At 41.0% G+C, this 25,571-nt stretch overlaps 1 protein-coding gene across 3 annotated transcripts in view; it reads right to left on the bottom strand.

The window, feature by feature from the left end:
* The window catches only part of UBASH3A (ubiquitin associated and SH3 domain containing A), a 39,072-nt gene extending 15,392 nt beyond the window's left edge, over positions 1 to 23,680 (bottom strand). The window contains exons 1-6 of one of the 3 annotated variants that reach the window (XR_006174739.2): positions 23,506 to 23,680; positions 19,772 to 19,825; positions 17,425 to 17,611; positions 14,789 to 14,987; positions 11,371 to 11,540; positions 10,087 to 10,295 (exon numbers count right to left, since the gene is read on the bottom strand). Coding sequence is in view for 2 of the 3 variants with exons in the window: in XM_065577877.1 (XP_065433949.1) it covers positions 10,087 to 10,295; positions 11,371 to 11,540; positions 14,789 to 14,987; positions 17,425 to 17,611; positions 19,772 to 19,825; positions 23,506 to 23,618 (932 nt within the window). In the remaining variant the exon portion in view is untranslated. The remainder of the gene's footprint in view (positions 1 to 10,086; positions 10,296 to 11,370; positions 11,541 to 14,788; positions 14,988 to 17,424; positions 17,612 to 19,771; positions 19,826 to 23,505) is intronic. The other 2 variants (XM_065577877.1, XM_005303702.4) reach the window with 2 other exon arrangements.
* Positions 23,681 to 25,571: the final 1,891 nt, after the last annotated feature.

Below are 25,571 nucleotides of genomic sequence, written 5' to 3'. Positions count from 1 at the left end.
CTGGTTTATGGCCAGTGATCCTAAACGTTGCCAATATTGATTGTACAATTTTGAACGGGTCAGACAAAATCAAGGATCTGACCTTTCCATTAAATGAGCAGAAGCGACACTTCTCAAAGTTGCACTGCAAAAGAGTGCTCAAGTATGGTCAGAAACTGAATCAGCATTGGCTACTCAAAATTAACTGACAAAGTGTTCTGTTTTTGTTGCAAAATATTTGACAAGAATGCCAAATCATTGCTTGTGCTTTCTGGGTACAATTACTGGCATAATTTAGCTGATGCTGTGAAGCTACATGAAAAATCACCAGGCCATATTACAGCCTATTCTAAATGGATGGAGGTCAAATCCAGGCTCAAGCTGAATAAATGCATAGATGCAGAAAACCAGCGCATTATTAATGTAGAAACCCAGCACTGGAGGAACATGCTTGAGTGTCTGATCTGAATTACCCTCTTCCTCGCAAAGAATAATTTGACTTTCTGGGGCTTGTCAGACAAGTTGTTCACTGAACATAACTGTAATTTCCTCCGTTTGGTAGAGCTCCTTGGGAAATACGATGATGTCATGGGTGAACACCAACGTCTAGTAGTTCATAGAAAAGCAATGGACCATTACTGCAACAAAACAATTCAAAACAAATTGAGTGACCTTATGGCAAGGAAGGTGCTTGATAACATATTGATGCAGCTTGGCAAAGCAAAGTACCACCCCGTAATAATGAACTGCACTCCTAACATTAGCCACAGAGAAAAGATGTCATTTACAGTAAGATTTGTTGATGACGAGGATGGCTGTATCCAAATAAAGGAACATGTCATCTGTTTCCGGTTTGTGGATGACTCTACTGGAAAAGGCCTAGCAGAACTGTTTATGAACGTTTTGAATGAGAATAAAATAAAGCTTCAGGACTGCTGCAGCCAAAGCTATGATAATGGTGTGAACATGAAGGGAAGAAACAGTAGCATCTAGACAAGGATCCTTGTGCTGAATACAAGAGCTTTCTTTGTGCCTTGTGGCCACCATTCCCTCAACTTGGTTGTTTCAGATGCAGCATCTTCTTTAGATTCAGTATCTCTCTTCGGAGTACTGGATATACATATTGGTTTCAGCATCGGGTATCAGGTGGAAGATCCTCATGGGCAATGTTACAAATCTGACCATGAAGCCAGTAAGTGACACTAGCTGGGAGAGGCACATTGACAGCATAAGGTCACTGAGGTATCAAGTAACTGAGGTTTACGACGCCCTGATGGAACCAGCGCAGTCGAGTAAAGCCGAGGCCTGAATCCGACATGAGGCGCAAAGCCTGGCAAACCAGATCACTGACTTCCAATTTCTGGTCTCAACTGTGGTTTGGCACGATACCCTGTTCCAAGTAAACATTGTAAGCAATGCATTACAAACTTAGTCAATGGACATCACAACTGCTACTACTTTGATGAGAAGCTACTTTGATTTTGTTGTGGTCTACAGAGACAACGGATTTGAAGATGCCATCACTGCTGCCAAAGAATTAGCAGAAAACTTAGGAGTTGAGCCTGTCTTCAAGGAAACTTGCATTCATCAGAAGAAGAGACAGTTTCAATACAAGGGCAGAGATGAAGTGAAGGGAAGCTTGGAAGAAAAATTCAATAGGGAGTTTTTTTGCTCACTAGTTGACACTGCTCAAGTGTCCCTTGAAGAAAGGTTCAGAGAAATGAAGCACCACGAATAGAGGTGTGAGTTTTTGTAGCTGCCAGCAGACAGGAAAACACTCTTGAACAATTGTACAGACCTTCACTGGATGCTGAAACATGGAGAATGTTCGTACATCAATGATTAAAGACTTGTATGTCAAATTAGACAAAATTCATTACATTTTGCCACCCAGGAAACACTCTCCATTCAAAGTTCTCCAATTCATTCATAATGCAAAGCTGAAGGACACTTTTCCTAATGTGTGGATGGCTTTGAGGATTCTGCTTGTGCTGCCGTTCACAGTCGTGAGTGGTGAGCGCTACTTTTCAAAGCTCAGGTTCATTAAAACATGTCTTCATGCGACGATGGCCGATGAGAGACTGACATCGCTTGCTATTTTATTGCTTGAAAATGCCATTGGACAATCTTTGGATCTCTCTGAAGCTGTGCTTCAGTTCACAGGGGCAAAGGTGAGAAAAGTGACCTTTTAAACTAAAGGGCTAGGGTTAAATTCTAAGAATGTCACCTACTGTAACACGATTTAATAGTGGTTCACCCAGTGTTGATGCACAGTTCAATTTCTTGATGTTATTACATTTCAGTTATTCTTAGATTAAAACGTTTCTATAAATATAGAGGAAATGATTTTTTATTTGGTTATATATGGCATGAATAAATACAGATTTACAGATTCTACCATGCACATTTATCATCTTATATGACAAGGATAAAGCATGCAGGCAAATCGTGCATCCAAGTTGTGAAATGGGCTACAAATACAATAAAAAATAAGCTATTCAAAAGTTTAACAAATGGAGGGGGCGGGGAAGCACCAAAGACGCTCCTTCCCTTGGGCACCATTTGGTCTAGGGCCAGTCCTGAGCAAGGCTATGCCGCTGTAGTGCCAAAGTGCAGATGCTTCCTACAGTGAGAGACAAGGTTTTTCCATTGCCATAGAAACTCCACCTCCCTGAACAATGGTAGCTAGGCCAATGGATGCATTCTTCTGTTGACCTACTTTGCATCTATACCAGGGGTTAGATTGTCATAGCTATGGTGCTCAGGGGTGTCAATTTTTCACACCCCTGAGCACCACAGCTATGTCGACCTAACTATTAAATGTAGACCAGGCTCCAGCCTCAACTTCCACAGCTACATTCTCAGATTCAAAAGGAGAGGGGGCAGGGCAGCCAACCTGAAATTCTACCCCTTCCCCCCGAACAGTAAGCATTAGCATCTGTGTCCAATATGAAAGGGGCAGTCCCAACAGCCTTTTTCAGCTGTGACAATGCTAAAGCTCACCCTGCTGTCCACTGAAATGATTTCCGTGTTTTGCTATTTGCTGCTTGTCGGAAGCACTCAGCAAGCAAACAGGATCAGTTCTTCTTTCAGATTCACAGGAGCATTAGCAGCTAAGATTCCCCCCAAGATGCTGGGTCTCAAAATAGATTTCAACGACTCCCTATCTTTCCTGTGCTGCAAAGCTACCACAGTGTGTAGCTGATACAATGGTTTCTGACCCCCGGGGCAGGCCAATTTGTTCACTGCAAACAAACAGCCTCCAAACCATTTGTTTCATTTTTAAAGGGAACATCCACAGACTGAATTTGTAAGACACCTTTCCTGGCACTGATTATGCAGTTATTAGCCATAATCAAATCCAAGCCAAGCTCAAATCCAATTAGCTCAGCCACTATTTCAGCCACCCAGACTTCTGGCTCGAATTCCAGGGGTCCAATCTTCAAACCCAGTTTTCCCAGTTTTTGGATAGGTTTCATTGCCTCAGTCACTGTCTCCATTTGAGACCAAGTAAGGGGTTCAGTTATGGATCCCCTGCTCTCTTGCTTTTTTAACAGGTCTGGTTTAATAACTATTATATTTGAGCCAGTGTCAATCACCACTGTGCATTTTGCAGATCCTTTTACACACTCAATAGCCAAACCCCCATGTTTGTTCAACTGTGCAGATTGAAGCTAAAACTGGGGGCTGATGCTTGTACCTCCACCAACTGTTGCCCCTTCAGCTTGGTGCTCCACCATTTCCTGAACTGAGAGAGAGGCTTTCACTACACACTGGTGACAGTCTGTCTTGGCCTGCATAACATTTTTAAAAGTCCTTTTTGGTGGCCAATTTTGTCAGCATTTATCAGTATCAGCATTTAACCAACTGTTTCATTTAATTTTTGTATTATTGCCAATTTCCCTTCTTTACAAACCAAACTGATCAGTTTTTCTAATAGTTCAATACAGTCATGAACCAGAATAGAATCCCCTCTTTCATCATATATATTAGACACAGAATGGTACTTACAGGGCCCTCGGCATTCAACTTCCATCTTCCCCACTATCAGCTGTTTCCTCTACTGGTGCATTGCTGCAAAGAAATATTCAAGTTCCATGGCAAATTCCACCAGCTCTCAGAGTGTCTTTGGTCTCCTTTCACTGATCTTGATCTGCAAGTCCAACTCCAGCTGAGCATCTATAAATTCATCCATCACCAATGTATCCTGGAAGGCCACATTGCTATCTGGGTATGCTAGGAGCACAAGCCTCTGCAGGTCCTCTGCCAGATGGGGTTTCTTCTCTCTTTCTACCTCTTAGCTGCATTCTGGCCAGCTCAGATTGATGGCTAGCTCCAAACTACATGACCAGGGCTTGTACCAGGTCTGGATAACTCTGTCTCTTTTCTGCAGGTAAGTTCTGCAGCACTTTCAGACCTGAGTCACCCACATTGGCTACTAGTATCCTCCCTTTTCTGTCTATCTGCCCAGCCATTGATTTGAGCTATAATGTTGAACTGAGCCAAATAAGTGTCCTAGGGAATTTCCCCCTCCCTTTTGCATTATTTGACCTGGGACAGGCTGAACTCTCCCCTCTGGGCCTCTGTAGATTACAAACGGGGTAGAAATCTGTTGCAAATATTTGGTCTTACTCAAGTCCTCTGGCTGGCTCAATTCCTCATCCAGATGGCTGCCTGCCACTGTGGTCTGTGATATTTAGATTTCCTTCTGGAGCCGAATTTTCAACTCCTTAAGTCCTTGCTGCAATTCCTCTCAGTTAGCAAGTTCCAAATTGACCAAAGCCTGTTTGAGCTGCACTATTTTGTGAAAAAACGTCTGGCATATGGCAGTCAGACTGTTGGTCAACTCATCAAGCCATTTTACCATTCCAGCCTAAGCATGTTTCCCAATCTGTCTGGGCACTTTGTAGTTGCTCCTCCAACAAGGTTCTTATCTCAACCTGCAAATTTTCTCTAAGCCCTTTCTAGGAAATCTCCAGCTCTTGTTTTAGGCCTTGTTTTAATTTGTAGTAGCCATTTCCGATTTCTGTAGGTACTGTATCTCCATTATTTGTTCCAACTTGGTTCAACAGGAATACTATAATCTGTATCCTTGGAAACTGGATCCTACTACTATTGTCCCTTTTTGACCCACGTGACTAGTCAAAATTCAGGGCCCTGGCCATGTTCCAGCTCAAAGTAGAATTGATGGAGTCTAGTATTTTCTTTGATGCAGTCTTGTTTATGTACAAGGAATGTACAGAGTCCTGCTTCTCTGAACACAGGAGAAACCAAGAACAAAAGGAGCTGTTTCTTAGTTTATATCCCCAAGCCTCTTCAGCCAACAGACCCCAAAGCTCTCTTTATCTGGGTCACACTGTACTCACTCGCTACTACTTGGCTTTCTTGCTTTTTGCCTCTGCCTCTCCTTCTGTTCTGTTTGTTCTCCCTCCCCTCATACGCACAACACAAACAATACTCAGCAAACCCCTTCTGTCCTCTCATTCCAAACTCCTGGGCAGGTTCACAACCCCCATTTATCTTAGACCTGGTCTACACTTAAAAATTAGATCAACTTAGTTATGTCACTCATGACTGAAAAATTTTGCACCTGGAGGACCACAGTAAGTTTGAACTAGCCCCCCACCCCCGGTGTAGACATTGCTAAGTCAATGGGAGAATTCTTCCACTGACCTAGCTATCACTTCTCAGAGAGGTGGATTAACTGCATCAATGGAAAAACCCCTCCTGTCAATGTAGGAAGCAGCTACATTATGGTGTTACAGCGACACAGTTGCAGTGTTGTAGACATGGCCTGTGTTGGGATGCTTCTTATTAACTCATCCTGACAGTTACATTCAAAGAGGGGGGCATTCATACCCAATTTCAATGAGGTTTCTGAATGATGCAGTCACTAGTACCTCTCAGCATAACAATAACAACACTGTCATACCAGATGCATTCAATGAAGGTTAAAGTAGCAGCTTCCACATGTCCACCTCTGTCATCTTGTGAACTGGTACAAGCATGTGGCGGGTGGGAAGGCAGCACATTCTGCACCTCCTGAAGTCAATGAGAACACTTCCACTGACTTCAGTACTGGATCAGGCTCTATATGGTTCTAAGGCTCACCCAATATTCAGCCTAACATTGCAATTTTGCCCCAGGGAAGGGATGCGATAATAATGTGCCAACCAAGGAGACTTCAGAAGATGCACTTTTACGCTTTTCTAATACTTGAAATCCCCAAAACATGTATATTTTAAAAAATCTGCTCCCTTGAATAAATTGGCCAATAGACTAGATTTGATGATCTGGGCCATATGTACATATTTTTAACTGCAGTCTCAGTACAAGGAATGAATGTTGAAAAAATTTGACTCACAAATTACAGTAAAGCCAGATCTGTACCAAACCTTCCAGTCAGCTAGTTTGTGATTCAGGCAACCACATGAACAGTGGGTTAAGCCGAACCGCACTCTGGGGCTTTCAGTGCACTATAGCAGTGTCCAGACAGGATAATACTGTACAGCAAGCTAGTGCGCAGCAGATTCACACCCTGGCTTGCCGCACAGTAACTTGCCATGTAGACAAGCCCTAAGCTGCACACCTCAGGTATAACTGCAGGAGGATTGTGCTTCCTGAAGAGACACCTATCTAATACAAAAAATCTCCTCCTACTTCCTTTCCCCTGGTGAATAGTAATTTACTGCTGGTCTACACCAGCGTCAAATTACTAGAGCTCATGTCCCCCACATGCTGGCTCAGCTACTTGGCCATTGAGTGAAGGGTGGTGGGGTTAAGGCTTCATCCCACCCCACCCACCTGCCCCGGGTGGAACAAGTAGGTGAGTAGACCTGCTTTTCCTACATAGTCAGATCTAAGGACTGTGTAGCTCCAGGAGGGACATAAGTGAGTTCTTAGTCCATGGGTATGCTTCCTGTGCCAAATTATTTTATACAGTTACCATACCATGCTGTTTCTGAACTACGAACCGTCCCATATAATGCTAAACAGATATTAATTAATGGCAAGGAGAGCGTGTAAACCCTCTGAAATGTGTCAAACAGGAAATGGTACACAGTTAGCTCCCTCCCTTCAAGGATACAGCAAGGACTGTTTTGCAGCTTTTTGTGTAGAAAGCTAAGCTCTTATCTATAAATACCATCTGCAGAGCTTGCAACTACAGAGCAAAATGCAGCGCAGAGGCAGATGCTTTTGAAATGAGGTAAAATCATCAAGATCAAGGTGGCACCTATGTGGGGAAGCAGCCTCCACATTTCCTCATTTCTAATTAGCACTGTAACCTCTAACAATGAAAAACAAGAGGAAAGAAGATGCAATAAGCAGAACATAGGCCAAGGGGCCAATCTGTATTGCAGAATATTTTCTTCTAAAATTCACTAAGATTTTTAAGTTACACAGGAACCAAAAACATCTGCAGCCACAATCCTTTTATTTTATTGTTCCTAAGCCCTCTAAAAATAACTCACGCCAAATTTGGTATGAAAAGTGTTCCTGGGTTGAGGCTTTGAATGCCAAATTTCAGTGTAGAGTGACTATAACTGAGCAACAATCACTTATGTATAAGACACAAATTGGTCTCTGCACTCATGAAAGAGACTCATGGACTCTCGAATTGATAGGACAGACACTCCTCTTCTGTGACACAGGCACAGGGGAACTCTGGTGAGTAAATGCAACAGGGAGCATGGAAGTGGGAGACTTTACAGTTCCAGTGCATATTTGTCCCCTGCCCTGAAGTCCATGGAAGCCCTCATGCAAAAATTCTGCATGCTAGAGACCCTGCAGTTTGAGGAGTCATACCAGGGCGGCTGGAGGGCACAGCTCTAGTTAGCATTCTTCAGGGTCTGTTCCCCCTCTAACCGAAGATTTGCTAGAAGAAATTCCTGAAAGATGATCCTTGTCTATATTTTAATAGCTCCAAAAGATGTGTTCACATGAGAACTTCAGCTATAGAATCTCCAACATTTTTCTATGCATGGGGTCTCTATGGATTTCTCCATCTTATAATATGCTTAATGAAGACAGCATGAAAGAACCTGGATTTTGTTTTCTACTAGCATTCGGTCCATGTCACAAAAACCAATTCTAAGATATCCTGCCAGACCTTCCTGTACAATAACATTTTGAATTTCATATAAATATAAGTGTATTTGAAACTGATAATTTAAAGTCATTCATGCAGATTCAGTGAAACTATTAGGTACCTAAATTATTATTAGTATGGAGATGTAATAGTGCTACCATGGTTAAGGATGGGTTCTTCTTTTTCACTTAAAGCAGGGGTTCAGCCTCTTTGTTTTATATGAAGAATACAGTACACCTTCACCAGATTTCCAGTACGTAATCTGTTCAGTGATATAAAGTTTTCTATGAATTTTAAAAATGTTAATTAGTTTGAGTTATAATTAATTAAATATCAGCCATTTAAGAAAGTTTAGATTTTGTGTCTCAATGTTTCAGATATCTCTTGCCAAACTTATTACTGATTTTTGGTGCTTGAACATTGGCCCACTTGTACATTATAACAGCATCGAAGAGAGTGGTTACTTGTAAAGTTTATTATTTATTTTTGATTTATGAAAAATATTCATCATAATGTTTTTTCTCCATCACAATGTTAGTTGACAAATATTTTTTACTTCAAAGGAATTCCCTTGAATCTCAGTTTTTCATTTCCTATGGTTGTTAATAAAATCTTAACCTCCCGCCTCCAAACCCTCCCCGCCCCCAGTGCTTCAGTCACTGGCTAGTAACATTAAATTTTTTATTCACCATCTAGCAGTGGCTCCCCTTTCATGAAAAACAGGGTCTCTTTGAAAGTGTCCCGGAGCCACTACGATGTTGGAGATCCTTTCTAACATTAAAAAACCAGGGAAATTCAGACACAAGAACACTATGGTGTGTATCAGCTAAGGCTTTGTGCGTACGTGTTTTCACTAAACTGTGTAGAAGCAATACTGGGGTATGTGTGTGTATGAAGGAGTCTGATGTGTTTGTGTGTTGTGGAGATTTTAGGAAAGGGGGAACTGGAAGGCTGACATCCTTACTGCGGCAGATTTAAGGCTGTGATGCAATATCTGTGACGCACAATAGTTATTCTAGAAATGAGGAGTCTCTCCTTGGGTGGAAGAGTAGAAGGTAGGTACTGTCGGATGCCTTAAATTTTCATTTCCTTCCTTATGAGGTCTCGTGTCATCTATATTTAACTGATGTACATTGTACAGTTATTATGTATGAATTTAGATGACATAGTAACCAAAATATCCTAGATGTTTTCCAAACATATAAGCCGACATAGTTCTTGCTCTGAAGAAAATTAAAGATCAAAAACGTAGGTGAAATATGGGGGAAAGGAGGCATCCCACACACAATGTGAAGAAAGGCTTGGTCTCTAGTTCTGTTTGTTTGTTTGTCTTTGTTTTGTTAAGTTATGGAGGCAAAGGTGGGATATAGTGAATGGCATGAGAGAGAGAACTAAGAGAAAACAAGAGTAGAAAAAAGAAAAGGAAGGAAAAGAGAGCTCCACAACTCATCCACACGCTGTATAGGGTCAAAATTAAACTTCCTGCAGCTTGGCTTAATTACAAATAAACTAATAAATAGTGACAAAGAGTCCTGTGGCACCTTGTAGACTAACAGAAGTATTGGAGCATAAGCTTTCATGGGTGAATACCCACTTCGTCAGACGCAATAAACTAATGACAGCATGACATAAATTCCAAGCGCAAACCTTCCCCCTCCCCAATCCCCTTTCTCCTGTTTCCTCCTTGAGGACTGTTGATGCTCACTTGCTTAATCTGTGTAATTGTGGATGCCACTACACTATAAATGTGTACACTGCATGCTATGTTGTGTATCAGACCCTATGCCAGCTCTGCCCAGAGAACCACTCTCTCCTCCTTATTTCCCAGGTAGTGTTAAGGCACCCACTTCCTGTAATGGGTCAGCAAGAATCAATCAGCATCTTTGCAGGGTTCCAATACCTACCAACAGGGTGGGTCAAAAGACCTCTATCACTGTGTTATAGTATACAAGGGAGTGAATATAGAACAGTACTATATAGGTACATCGCCGGAAATTACGGAGAGGAGTTTTACTAACCTGTGTTTAACCCAAGTATCTGACTCATTGGCTTTTTCTGTGTAATTTTCAGGAAGAAATCCTCTGCAGCCAGTCCGGTGAGAGGTACCAATCACCCAGCCATCACTAACATCGGATTGTTGTGATCGGTCAACATATATCAAATCTCCAGTATTCAGCATTAGCTCATCAATGTTCTGAGGCTTGTATTGGAAGAGTGCTTGCAAGATCTGGTGGGGGATTAAAAAAGGAAACGTCTTCAAATGCATATCAGGTCTTATTTCCAGAACATTAATGTTATAAGTGATGGAGCATTTCAGAGAAGAGCTGCTTAACTGTGCGCTATCAATTGTTTCTCTATTTTTTTATACTGTAGCTTATTCTTTAATGTCTTTTTTCTTTATCATAGAGAAAAAGAGTGTAGTGGACTCTTATAATATATATAAAAATAGACATTTGTTGTTCATAAAAATCTTATTTTCTGTAACAAGTGTAGAATAGTTTAAAAAAGATAGAAATATTTGTAGGTATGTTTTCCATAATTTACAATTATTTGGCATATGAAAAAAAATCACACTGTAAGTTTCATAGTATTGCACTCTGGGCTGTTATCTCTTGTCTTATACTTAGATTGTAAGATCTGTGGGGCAGGGACTGTCTTTGTGCTTGGTTTTTACAGCGCCTAGCACAATAGGGTCCTGGTCCTTGACTAGGGCTCTGAGATGCTACTGTAATTCAAATAATAATATGCTGTACTGATCTGGTTGAAAAATGGTGAAAATGTCATGAAAAAGTTTAAACTTTTTAATGAAAAAACTTCATTGAAAAGTTGAAAAATATTGACCAATTTTAATCAAGAATCCTTTGAGCAGAAAATCATCAGGGATATAGTCATGCTCTACATTAGGGTATTCAGCCCTTACAGCTTTTTCCAAGGTAGGTACAGTCAACTAACTTATGTTTTTACTGTTATGCAGTGATCTGCCTGGAAGAATGATGGTACTTCCAAATATTTCTTGCTTATTTTCTGTATTCTTATGTTCACACTCCATAATAGTCTAAAATTCAGTTTTCCTGTTTGAGTTTGGAATTAGATCTGATTGGTCTGCATATCAACAGCCATACAATGTCACACAGTTATCTTCCACTGATTTGAGAATACAATTTTTCAGCCAAAAGAAGCACCCTGCATTGTAATGTATACTGAAACTATGAGTTATGCATGCATATTTTTTTCATGAATAAAAAACAAATCTGCTTTTAAATACATGACTACAGAAGACTCAGTAATGTTGAACGCTGTACCTGGTAATTTACAAAGCGCATATCTCTAGAATACAGAGCAGCTGTCCACTGGCAGCTCTGTCCCGGGCTGATAGATTTGGCCAATTGTTCCAAAGTCTTTTGATGGTGAGGATAAAACTTATGAGCCAGGGTAAGGTGCAGCTGCTTTGTACAGGGTTTCACGCGGCAATCTAGGAATAAAATAATAATCCTACAAGGTCACAAAATGAGGTGAAGTTTATCTAGGCTGTTTATTTAGCACCATGATGCAGAATTTTATTCCACAGACTTCTGCGCAGTATATGAAACAATGTAGTAATCAAAGGCAATCTTTCAGACTATTACACTATTTCCAAGTGAACATTCTTAATCTGGTGATGTGCACAGTTCACCCTTGCTCTAAAAAAAATATTTCATTCTTTCTGGTTCACCAATGAATACTCCCTTATTTTCTTCTACAAAATATTACTTCTGAGAAATGAAAATACCATCAACCAAATCCTGGTGTTAAGCCATCAGCTGGTGCGCAGAGCACTCAGGCTCTGCAGTTAAATATAACTCCATAGACCCTGAGAGAGGTGTTTCTCTCTCTCTCTCTCTCTCTCTCTGATGCAGCTGCATAGTGCCTATGCTCCATGGTCTCATGGCCCCACCACAAACTCCTTTGCACACTTGACTCCTCTCCTTTCCCTGCAACTGTCCTGACTGCCAAAGGTAGAAATCAGAGTGCTGGAAGAAGACATCTGGGCATAGGTGCTGGACCTAGGGATGCTGGGGGTGCTGCTGCACCCCCAGGCTTGAAGTGGTTTCCATCATATACAGGGTTTACAGTTTGGATCAATGGCTCTTAGCACCCCATTATATAAATTGTTCCAGCACCCCTGCATATGGGGAAGCAGTGCCTCCCAGTTAGGGTAGCAAGTTGACGGAGTGTGAGGAGGAGATGGCATTACAGCTTGGAGAGAATGAATGGGACACATGGTCAAGAAGAGGTTGCTTAGATAATGGCTTTGAAACAGGCTCCCCCCACACACACACAGCCCACCTTTCACCCTCCCACGAGGAGATAGTTTTGGGGTTAAGGGTACCAGCTATCTCTTTCCCTTCCTCATACAGGAGCAGTACTGAGTGACTGGAGCCCTAGGCCTGCAGTAACCTCTGTTATCCCAGGGGCAGGAGAAAGGAGGTCAGGATCTATGGAGATCGCTTGGTGGGAAATCCATGGCTCCTATCAGCAGAACACTTGTATGCTCATAGAATCATAGAGTATCAGGGTTGGAAGGGACCTCAGGAGGTCATCTAGTCCAACCCCCTGCTCAAAGCAGGACCAATTCCCAACTAAATCATCCCAGCCAGGGCTTTGTCAAGCCGGGCCTTAAAAACCTCCAAGGAAGGAGACTCCACCACCTCCCTAGGTAACGCATTCCAGTGCTTCACCACCCTCCTAGTGAAATAGTGTTTCCTAATACCCAACTAAACCTCCCCCACTGCAACTTGAGACCATTGCTCCTTGTTCTGTCATCTGCCACCGCTGAGAACAGCCAAGCTCCATCCTCTTTGGAACCCCCCTTCAGGTAGTTGAAGGCTGCTATCAAATCCCCCCTCATTCTTCTCTTCTGGAGACTAAACAATCCCAGTTCCCTCAGCCTCTCCTCATAAGTCATGTGCTCCAGACCCCTAATCATTTTTGTTGCCCTCCACTGGACTCTTTCCAATTTTTCCACATCCTTCTTGTAGTGTGGGGCCCAAAACTGGACACAGTACTCCAGATGAGGCCTCACCAATGTCGAATAGAGGGGAACAATCACACTCCTCGATCTGCTGGCAATGCCCCTACTTATACAGCCCAAAATGCCATTAGCCTTCTTGGCAACAAGAGCACACTGTTGACTCATATCCAGCTTCTCGTCCACTGTGACCCCTAGGTCCTTTTCTGCAGAACTGCTGCCTAGCCATTCGGTCCCTAGTCTCAAGCAGTGCATGGGATTCTTCCGTCCTAAGTGCAGGACTCTGCACTTGTCCTTGTTGAACCTCATCAGGTTTTTTTTGGCCCAATCCTCTAATTTGCTGATGTGATGAATGCTAAGGAAAACTCTAAGACAGACAAATATACAGATCAATCCCCGCTTTGACCTCTTTTGTATTAAGCCTTATTGCACCCATTACTGGCTGTATATTATAAGGATATCTATAGTACTCATCACTGTAACATCCAAGCACATCCCAAAGCTGTATTGCAAAGTCCTTAGTGGATTTCATAGAGTTCTTCTCCCTTCCCCAGCATAAGAAACCTTGCTTTGAATATATCCCTACCTTTCCCTCTTCTTCTTTTTATTGCAGTGTAAGATGGACCCAGCATTTGGCCTTTTGTCTTTTTAATTACACTTACAGATGCTTAAATGTACTCTTTGGTATTCTTAGCAATATTTATTGATTTGATCTGTGACATCAATGTAGTAAACTTCTATTTCAATATTTCATGTCTCAGACATGCAGTTTTCAAGGATCACTCCGAAGCACAGGTCCCTGAAGGGAAATCTGTGACTCAGTAACAAACCATGAAAGCTGACTAGTCTATGTGGGCATTGCAGGAATTCCAGACATTTACAGATCTGTTTGGATGCCTATCTTTCTTCCTGCCTCCCTTTCTTCACAGCATCACCATAGTAACCTGAACATCACCAAAAGCCAAAGGGTCCCATCACCTTCCCACACTGCCGTAACTAAAGTATAGAGCTAGGGGATCTGACATGATAAGGCTTTGGTTGATGTATTCCTTCTGGACTCATTTGTTTTCTCCTTTCCTCATCCATGATCATAAAACTCACCATTATCCTAAATTATGTGCCAGGCTTCAAGTTAGGGGTGGTGACGTTTTACACTCTCTGTCCCTTTCCATTTTGGAGGCTCAGAACATTAATACTTCCAATGTATGCATTAATTTATTTTTACAAAAACCCCATGACACCTACTAAGGTAACCCCTTGACCTGAAACCGCTGTTTAGCAATGCAACACTGAACAGACATCAAGCCTGCCTCAGAAACCATGGAGATGAACACAGTTAGGTGCCTAAATAGAGAGATATACACAGTATATATATTTTACAGATAATTCTACTCAGTAATTGCCTACAGAATGTTACAAAGTGAAGGCTTTGCTTAGATTTCTCAAAGATAATAAGAACACCATGAAGTGTTTTTACTAACTGCCATTTTATGCATCTGGCTTTTGGGAAGAAGAGCTATCTTAGGCTAATACATTATGTCTGCTGTGTAAAATAAGCGAGAAAGCAGGGCCCACTTTCCCCAGGCATGATTTTTTTCAAAACTTTGGGGCAGGATGGTTTCATGAAGCGAACAACAGAATCTGATTGGAACCCCATCAGAAATTTAGGAGATACTTAAATTACTACAGTTTCCAATTGAGATTGACGGTACCTGCCAAGATCGAAGCCTCAGTAGCAAAAGCCACAGCAAACTCTTTGATGATATTTGCATGGGCATCATTAATGAAGAAACCAAGGTAGCTGACAGACGAATGTAGTGATAGAGAAATGGCAGGTGGGAACAAATGTAAAAACCTGTCACCAACTTTCTTTAGGGCTTCATGCAAGAATTCCACTTTCCGATCTTCACACTAAAAGAAAACATATGGGGAGCATGCATTACAAACCATCAGTGGCATAAACAATTTCTACTGGACAGTATCCAAACTTTAAAACCACTACCATAGTTCGGTATTAGTTGGCACTCCGACTGGCAGTCACAGCAGAAAGAACAAGTACTGAATATTCACAGAGATTAAATTACTTTCTTATCCCTTGAAATATTCCATCTAGAACAGGGTTGAGATACATTGTGTGGAAGCTTGAAAAGGCTGCTGCCTATGCATACTTTCTGTGGTTAATTCAGACTTTTACATCTGACACCTTTCAAGAGCACTACATTCATTGCAAACTAATAAATGTTTATTTCCTATAAAATGTTATTAATGGCCAACTAGTACCATGGTGTTTGACATTTTGCTATGAAACTTGTTCTCTTTATTTTGTAGTCTCAGCAGCATTATAGAGTATGAAATTATAATGAATATCATTCGTTTGTCCAACTGCTCCATCACTGCACTTTCCATATTGCTTCAATAGATCTCTGACAAAGCGAATGGCAAAGTGCTGCAAGGATGCAAACGTGCAACTTCGCCAGCAATGCAAGGTCTCTAAAACTTTTACAGATCAGTATAGTTTTAGTGATACCCATACCGTTCTTCCACTGAAGTGTACACATTGATCCTTTAGGGCGGAGGCAGCACCTCATTATGCTGTTTAAGACTCATTTTGTAGAGAATATCTCGATATTCATAGGGAGTATTATTTAGATTATTTTATCTTTAGATTCAGAAAACACCCTGATCACAGGTCAAATTTTTAAAAGTGCCTAAGTTATTTAGGAAGCTAAGTTTTCAAAACTGACTTAGGTACTTAGGATCTTAAGTCCCATTGATTTTCAGTTAGGCTTTGTCTACACTGGAACTTCGTCGGCAAAACTTTTGCCATTCAGGGGTGTTAAAAAAACAACCCTGAATGACAAAAGTTTTATTGACAAAAAGTGACGATCTGAACAGAGCTTTATCGGCAGGAGCGCTCTCCTGCCAACAAAGCTGCTGCTGCTCGTCGGGAGTGGAATTTTTTTGTCGGCAGGAGAGAGCTCTCCTGCCGACAAACAGCAGCTACACTGCGTGCCTTTTAGCGGCTTGGCTGTAGCAGCGCAGCTGTGTCACTAAAAGCTGTGTAGTGTAGACATAACCTTAGACTTAGGCTACTAATTGCCAAAGGACAAGATACATCATAGATAATGTAGACATTGTAGACAACTAGTGTAGACACACTGAATTATATTGAAACAGAAAACAGTTGACTGTGTGTATGTAATTACTGCGACTATCTAATATGCAGTAGGTAGTGCACAAAAATTCAGTGCAAAATTACTCCCCTGTGTAGTTTAGGCATTACAAAGATATTTTGGTGAATTTCCTGCTTAGGAGCTTTTGAAAATCCCCCTGGGTACCTATCTGCGTCTGTAGGCATCTAAATATGTAAATCTGTTTCTAAAGTACTTTTGAAAATAGGATTTAGGCTCCTAAGTCACTTACACACTTTTTAAGTTTTTACTCCATGGCAATACCAAGGTATAGAATGTGAGCTACGATGGGCAGGAGAGCAAATGCAGCACCAGGCAAAGCAGGGGAAAAAAGCAAAGAGAACCAACCTTTTTTCTATAGCTATTTTTAGTATGTGGAACTTTCTCAACAGTGAACTGAGAGCAACCACTGTTCTTCCAGTCAGCATCCAAAAGCAGTGAGAAATGAATGCACAGAGGATGTTAAGTAGATGATATGTCTGAGGGTTTGCTTTTTTGTGCACACTGCATATGCAACTGCTTGCCTAATTTGCATGCTCAGAAGGCAAAAAAAGATAGTACTGACCACTTGCACATGCAAATACATGATTCGCAAACACAGCCATGTTAGCTGCATGTACAGATTAGGTATGCAGTTGCACTGACATATTCATACATAGAGTTTAAATGATCAGACCTCAAAAAAGCCTAAATCCAGCCCCTCTGCTCTCATGAGACTGAAAAATCTCCCTCTAATCCCTACTTCCAGTCCATAACATTTGTTGGCCTGATCATTCCTCAATATCCACCATCCGAATATTTTTATTGATATTTGTAAATGTAGAGGGGAATAAATGCAATTACCTTAGCCTGTGTCCCAGCATACTCTGTGATGGGATACTGTTGCTGGATTTTCAAAACATGGCATTTATTTGAACACACTGACCTTTGCATATTGAATCCCTCATCCATATAATTTTTGCATACTATCATTTGTGCTCCTGCTTGCACATAGAAAACAATCACACCTGAGTTTTTACAATTATGCAAGGAATTATTAGTGCAAAATAATTGTAAGAGCAAGTGAAAATACATGATCAAGAGAGTCCAGATTTCAATCTGAATTTTACATTAGCATGGATTTTTGTGCTCAATGGAATTGTTAAAGGCTTTCTTACCGTAAAGAAATCACAAAGAGTTATGTGTGGGAAAATCTCATGGGCTTTGTTTCTTGCACATTGGTTCTTGCTCTCGTTCCAAAATTCCTGCAGTTTGTCATGCAAGGGTCCAGTTGGGCATAAATAGAGAGCATATTCCTGAGGGATTGGATCATCCAAAGAAGGATCATTACAATGAGAGTGCAACCTGAAATTGAGAGTGCATCGCACAGGGTAAGTTAAGGCACAATTCTGTACACATTCCTCCATCGCTCTGGTGAAGACATCCACAATAAAAGCAGAGAAAGAAAAACAAACAGTTGCTACATGAGAAGAAACTCATAATGAAATAAGAACAGATTAAAACTAGAGCTGGTCAAAAAATTTCCCCTTGTGATATTTATTGATAGGATGAAGTCTTTTGGTTTTTAAATGAAAATTTTCTTTTTTTTTTTAAATTTGAAAATGAAAACATAATTTTCAGTATTTGAAAACAGAAAACTTGTGGTATTGTTTGTTTGATTTTCTCCCACATTTTCTATTTTTCCATTGGAAAAGGGAGGAAAAGGGGCAGGGGGAGGAAACCACCAAAAAATGGGGGGGGGGGGGGAAATTGAGAGGTAATTTTGCAAATATAGGTTTAAAAAAAATCCTTCACAAAACAATTGCATTTTTATTCATCTCTAGTTAAAACAACAACAACAACAACAAAACACCCCCACCAAAAAAAACAAACAAAAAAGAAAACACATCAACTGAAATTAATAAGTCATGCTCCAATCTGTAACAAGTCATTTTGCTTTGGGAATTGCAGCATGATCTGCCACTGATTTTTTCAATTCACAGCATGAAATAATTTCGGATGGAGCTTGTTTTGTAGCCTATGTTGAACTGGATATGTGCTGGGATGAACATGCAATCCACCACTTGATCACCACTCTGGATGTCAGAAGTACATGCCACATATCAGCATGTTTTGCAACACATGGACCCAGATCCAAAAAATCCAGAACCACCTTCCTTGTAATATGAACCCTAATTAAAAGTCATAACTTGTGTCATCTCAGCCTTGCTGGAAACACAACAAAGAGGAATATACAATAATGTATATTTCAATTGTGCAATGTTCTCATTCTAAGCCTTTGTATGTGGATGATTAACTGTATTTGCCTTAAATCGCCCCATTTGGAGCAACATCAGTTGCTTTGTAGGAGGCGCTACTGCTGCTGGGTGCTCTTTTATATCTCTTCTGTGTCTCACAAATATCAGCAGAGAGCGTGGGTCTGAGATTTGACTCAGGTCTGGTCTACATTTAAAAATTAGATCGACCTAGCTACGTCACTCAGGGTTGTGAAAAATTTTGTGGCCTGAATGCTGTAGCTGGGTCAAACTAATCCCTTGTGTGGTCGACAGAAGGATTCTTCTGTCAATGTAACTACTGTCTCTCAGAGACGTGGAATAACTACACCAATGGAAAACTCCCTTTCCATAACGTAGGAAGCATCTACACTACGACTCTCCAGTGGCACATCCGCAGTGTTGGAGCTGTGCCGCTGAAGAGGTATAGTGTAGACATACCCTTAGATCTGGGATTTAAATTGCAAAATAAATCAGCATCAGCAACATCTCCATACTCCATCATCAGTGTCTCAGGCTGGAGAACAAATTCAGATGACCCAAGAGTAGCAATTGACAGTACCAATGGTCATGCCTATCCTGGATTCTTATTTTTTAAAACCGCAAACTCTTAGCCATTCAGCTTGATTTTATAGCCTTTTCCCACCTGGAGTTGTGTTCCCTACAGTCAATGCCTTTTAACTTAACATGTTCCAAATTCCTTTACAATTGTAATCTCTCGGATCTTTAACACCTCCTTTTCTACTTTTGCTTCATGGGCTGAGCATCTAAACTTCCCTCTCTGATCTATAGTCATCATCCAGTTCTGTGAGAGGGAGAGGTTTTTGTGCATAAGTGGAGGTGTGAGAAATTGGAGACATTTATTACATTATGATTCCTCACAATCCTCCCTTCTTTGACTATGTCAAAATTAGGTGATCATGACAGTATCCATCCCCCACACCCACATGTTCTCTCACGTTCCATAAAACAGAACCATCATTTAGGAAGCAGTAACTCTGCTCTTACTTTATTTTGCACTCTGTGCAAATAATTTTATGCCTACAAGAAACATGATCGAATAAAACTATTTCCATAAAGCAAAATAAAGATGAGCTCAGATTTGATTTCATTTTTACCATGAAGTCTGCTAAATCCAAATCCAGTGGGGAAACAGCCCATAAGCAACTACATTTCATTCGGTTTCATGTGAAAGTACTCCTGGGGGAACTGTAAATTATTTCATTCTTACCACTTTGAAGCCTCGTCTGCTGTCTTGTGTCCAGTAGCAGCCAAAGCTTTTTGCCTAAGGAAAATAAAGTGGATTCACCAGGAGAAAAGAATAGATGCAGCAAATTCTGAATAGATGCAGATAGACAGCAAATTCTCCTTTGAGTTCTGGAAACTTTTCCTTAATACGCTGTATAAGCATGATTTGTATCGTATATGGGCCCACATTATTATTAGAGATGGGGCCAAACAAATTCCCAGCTCCAAACACTATGGTGGGCAGAACCAAAACCTTAGATCCTCACACTCTTATACTTGGGATCTGGAAATCTGGATCCAAATTTTCCCAAAGGAGTCAGTGTTTTGTTTCTGCCCATTAGAGAGACAGATCTGAGCCACAAGTTCAGGGATTTTGGTTCAGGTCGATTTCTAATATGTAATTACCATTCTATGGAACCAAATTATACCCAAATTCAGTATCTTTTTCTATCAGGGCAGTATGTTCCTGCACATACACATCTTTGAGACCAAGTGTTGAGTTTCTTGGGGTGGGGGAGGTGGGAATAAGTCCAGCAGAGGAACTGGACATTTCAGCCTGGCCACAATTCTAAAACTCACTATGACTCATGTGTTTCTTTTGCTACACCCAAGAGACAATATTTGCTACACTTGAAACAAGATTTTCTGCCTGTTGGGGTCTTGAAGCCAAATTTGTAACATTTAATTCCCTTCTGTTCAAGTTCTTATATTGCATCCAGCCCTGTGATATCTGTGCTCCTTCCAGCAGCGCATAAAACAGTGTGACTGGTTTCATGTACTTTTTTCTGTCTTCCTCGCCCCAGGGAGAAAATTGTATGTGGATTTGTAAATAAATAATTAAACGTATTACTTACATACGACGTGCTGTGTCCTTTTATTACTGAAGGCTCAACATGGCCAAAATACAACTCTTAATCTTTCCCCCCAAGCCCTCCCCGCTACTTTCTTTCTTGAGCACGGTGGACACCACCACAATCCTTCCTGTCACTCAGGCCAGTAAACTGGGTGTCAACTTTGAATGACTCAGACCTGTCTCTAGGACCTTATGTCCTAACTATGTGCAAATCTTGCTGATTTTTTCTGCACAACATCTCTAAGGTATGGCCTTTCTCATCCATCCTCACCGCTAACACTCTCGTCCAGGCTCTCATCATCTCGTGTCTTGATTACTGCAACATCCTTCTCTCTGGCCTTGACAAATGCAGCCTTACCCACTCATATCCATTCAGAATGCTGCTGTTAAGATCATTGGTTGCTTTGACCATGTCACCCCTCTCTTTGCCTCCCTCCACTGGCTCCCCTTTCTAGCATCACGCATAAGCAGCTTGTTTTCACTTCCAAGGCCCTTCACCAGCTATCTCTATCCTACCTATCGTCTCCCATACGCTATCAAGAGGTCGACTCCTGCCTTCTCTTTGCCAATTCCAGCCTCCGTCAATTTTCAAACGAGCTTTTGTTCTTTCTCCCATGCAACCTCCAACTCTTGGGAATGCTCCCGGTCAACATCTACAAAGCCAAATCATTGTTCTCCTTCATTTTCCTCCTTAAAACTATCCTTTGCCATTAGGCTTATAAAAAATTGACAAATGGCTAGGCAGCTGGGATGCTGAGACCTCTGCCTATCATACCAAATCAGCATTGTCTCATTGTTTCCTTGTGCCAGTCTGTATCTACCAGTTGTCTCAGCTCATATTAGGACTGTAAGCTTATTGAGGCAGTGACTGGGGTTTTTTTGTGTTTGTATAGCACCATGCATGGTGGCATCCTGGCTTATGGCTTCCACAAAGCAAATAATAGGCAATAAGGCAATTTAATGCAAAAATGGATCCTATGTCTACACATCTCTCTCAAACAAAAAGCAGAAGAGTTCTTACATATATATATTTTAAAGTACTGTTTTAGAAGAAGAATAAACTACCAGATCCCTGTCTGGAAATGCTAATAACAATTAGTACTGTATAAGCCTGGACTTGGGGGTTAATGTTTTGCTGAGATTCTGCCTGATTCCCATTTACACTAATGCACCTTTAAACTGCTCAGATGTAAAGGGGCCTTAGGGTAAAAGAGATTATGGCACTGCAGCTCTGAATCGTGTAAGATCAGGCTATCTTATGATATTTCCAACACAACCTGGTTTTGGCCAGGCCAGGAATGCTGAATGGCTGAAATCAGGAACTGAAAACACATGCAAAAGTTTTAAAAATAATAACCAAAGTTTCTAAGCTGAGAAAGTTGTTCAGTTCAAATTTTAGGCAAACATCCAGGCTACTTTTTAAATTTTATCCAAACTTGCTCAGCACTTTGACTATTTAGCTAACTGTTTCCTTTACACTAGAAAGCACAAATACACTCCATAGGTAGCACCACTGTGCTTTAAAGAAGATTTGAAGAATTTAGACCTCAGAGCCAAAAATTTTCAAAACTGGCCACTCATTTGGGGTGTCTCAGTTTTGGGATGCCTGATGGGAGAGACCGTGAGCCAGATTTTCGGAAGAGCTGTGTCCCCAAAATTTCAATTGACATTAATGGGAGCAACGGGAACTCAGTACCTCTGAAGTCAGGCCCAAGGTGTCTAAAGTTGGCACCCAAAAATAGAGGGCTCTTTAGAAAATTAATTCAACACTTTTGATACTGAACCTTTTCAGACATAGTTGCTTCACTGGTTGGTTTTATTTTCAATAAGAAGCCAACATATATATATATATGGTTATGAAGATGTATTGTAGTCAGTTTTAAATTCACATTGATGGATTCTTATTTCACTCTCTGTCTGTCTGTCTGTCTGTCTCTCTCTCTCTCTCTCTCTCTCACACACACACACACATGTTAAGAATTTGCAGGAAAGGGAGTAAATTTTTGAAGGATGAGATTTTCAAAGGCACATAGGAAAATTAAACTGCCCAACTGCCACTGAGTTGAGGCCCTAGATTCCCCCATGTCCCTTTGAAAATCTCACATAAAATGTGCTTATCTCATCTGAAGATGTTTAGGAAACAAGTGACCTTAATACTGCATTTTTCTTTAATGCAGAGTCAGATTCTGCCCCCAGTTACACTGCTCCCTCACAGGGGTTGCCAGTACAACTGAGAACAGCATTTGGCGCTTTCGTATTTTTCATGGAGATACTATTTTCCCCTCTCCCCTTTGGCATGTAATTTTTTAACATGATCCTAAACTGAGAAAAATTCTTTATGGAATAAAAAGAGTAAAAATGACAGTTGTGCTGAATAGTTTTATATGATATTTATAAACAGAAATGATGTTTTGTGAAAAGTAAACCCAGTCTCTAATGTCCTACATGTGGTAAGATGCCTTTGCTGTGTCGTAGAAGCCAGCATAGGCTAAAAGGTGTCTTTAAACTTAACTGTGTTACAGCAAATTTGATGAATGAAAAATGTGACTTGTTTCTGGTAATACTGTGGGAGATAACTGAGCACGTCAAGTGTTTAACAAGTTTTACAATCTCTCAACCCAAAAGTGGATAGTTTTTAGATTTAGATATTAAAAATGGATGCACAGTAGGTTCTTTTTAGGATAAAATCAATACGCCACAAAATGCTATAAATTAAGCCCAAAACATGATATCTTATCCACATACAGAAACATCTGTGTCAAGCAGTTGTCTGTTTCCTCTGTTAAAAATGCAAGCTGTCTATGTTCAAGTTTTTATGAGAAAATTCTTTTAATATATTGAGGTAACTTAAAAATACTACTCACGCTATATGTGCAGGGAATCCCATAGATAAGAGGGATTCCAGTAAAGCGCAGGTGCTTCTGTTTTTGACTTTGTTCAAGACCTTCGAATATAGCTGTGTTTCAGCCACTGCCATCTCTTCCACTCCTCCTGTGAATGTATGTTCAGTACAGGCAGAAATTAGTAGAGAGAGACAGAGAGAGAGAGGCTGCTAAGATAAAAAACCTCAAACCCCTTGTGATCTTTTTGACAAAAGCTAATATCCTGTTTTCATAGCATGTTAGTCTTTGCACTTTTACTTTAGGGTGGTTGAAAGGCAAGAAATATATGCAGTCTTTGTCTGCCTGCCATAGACTGTAGCAAAATAAGACTAACCTAGTATATGTCCACAGTATAGCACAATGCGTAGTCAGTGCAAATTTGCTAATTGCAGGGAACTGAATCTCTCACTTTCAGATCATTTTAAATGCACCCCAAGGCAGTAATGAGTCAGTGAGCATGAGCTGTTGTCATGCATTGGTTGTTCAGTGGCATACGTGAAATCAGTTGGTGGTCTGAACCTGGTTCTTAGTGGACACATTTCCTCCTCACAGAGCCAGCACCACAACTGGGCCCCTTGTTGGCATCCCCATCAAAGGGGCTAAGAACTGTATGAGCATGGAGGCTGAAATATGATTTCTCCTTTAAAGGTGGCTCCTCCAGGTCAGGTTCAAAGCACATAGGTTAAGCAGTATGGGAAAAGTTGTACTTCCAGCTTGTGCTGCTCTTGGCAATAAAGCACTAAGACCAATGATATACTGGATAAACTAAAGCATTCCCTTGATGACCCAGCAGCAGGGAGAGACAGGATGTCAGATTCTCCAGTTTACACACTACAAAGTGAGTTTAAAATGGCCAGAGATTGCCCAGAAAAATTCCCCATGTGAGGGGAATCTCCACTGAATCTCCCCTGCCTCTGTGCTGCTATGTCCCTCCTGGCACAAGGGGTGGGGGGCAGGGTGTATATCAGGGGCTGGAAGAGGAAAAGGGTTATCAAGGAACAGGAGAGGGCATGGTAAAGCAAACCTTTGCTATACCTGATTCTCCACTGCTGTAAGGTTCCTGAGGGCCCTTATGTCAGTTGAAGATGCCTCCACACCTGACCCTGGAAATTTTAACTTACCCCAGGTCCTAGTGGCTGAGAATCAGGGAGTTGTGACTAGTTCCCTAACAGCCTCCCCTCAGGCATAGTGGGGAATTAAACCCAGGTCTTCCGAAGCTGAGCTTAGGGCAGCCGAGGATCAAACCCATGATCTTGCTCAGTACGCTAGGAAAAAAGAGAAATATTAGTCATTTCCATGTGTAGACAAACCAATTCTGCTTTCACTCCTGCCTCTAAGTGAACCCAGACTGAACCTTTTTGATCAGTTTTCTTTCTTTTTTTCTCATTTTTTTAAATGCCTCTGCTTCCTAATTCCTGCAATGATCAGAAGCAGAACTGCCAAAATAAGGTAATAAAAGCTGTTCTTGTCACAAAGCTGTCCTGGCTAAGAGGAGAAAGTATCAGAAATATTGTACAACCTCCTTTTCTTGTAAGAGTTCAACTCTGATCTTGCAGAGCCAAGTTTGAATAAGATTCCTCTGAAACTTCTGAGATTCTCCCATCATTAGTAAATGCCACAAACTACTCTAAAATATTAGCACTCTCATTGGGGAAGCCACAGTCTCTCAGTAGCCCTGTTTTCACTTATACATACCAGCAGGGCTCTTTGGCTCGCTTCACAACCTCCTGTCCCCCCCCTCAAAAAAAAAAAAAAAAAAAAGATCAAAACAAGATCATGACTATACTGTTATTCTGACCAGGATTTTTCATTTCAGCTGCTCCATGAGCTTCTGAGTTTAGAGCAGGTGGAATTTTCCCATTGGCTCAAGTGCACAATTTTCAGAATTATGGAAGTGGAATTCTTTCATAGTTAAAATGCAGATCTATCCTGGGAACTATCTTTTGGTTTGCTCTTTGCCTCATGCCTGGTGGGTGCATTTAGCAACGAGCACACCAAATTCACAAAGAGCAGTGCAACCAGGTAAAGGGCCTGGTTTGCCAAACCGA

The sequence above is a fragment of the Chrysemys picta genome, chromosome 1 (assembly GCF_011386835.1).
Source record: "Chrysemys picta bellii isolate R12L10 chromosome 1, ASM1138683v2, whole genome shotgun sequence".
In the NCBI taxonomy this organism is placed as follows: Eukaryota; Metazoa; Chordata; order Testudines; family Emydidae; genus Chrysemys; species Chrysemys picta.
Note: the sequence above shows the minus strand (reverse complement) of the source record. Positions and strands in the feature narration are given on the sequence as shown.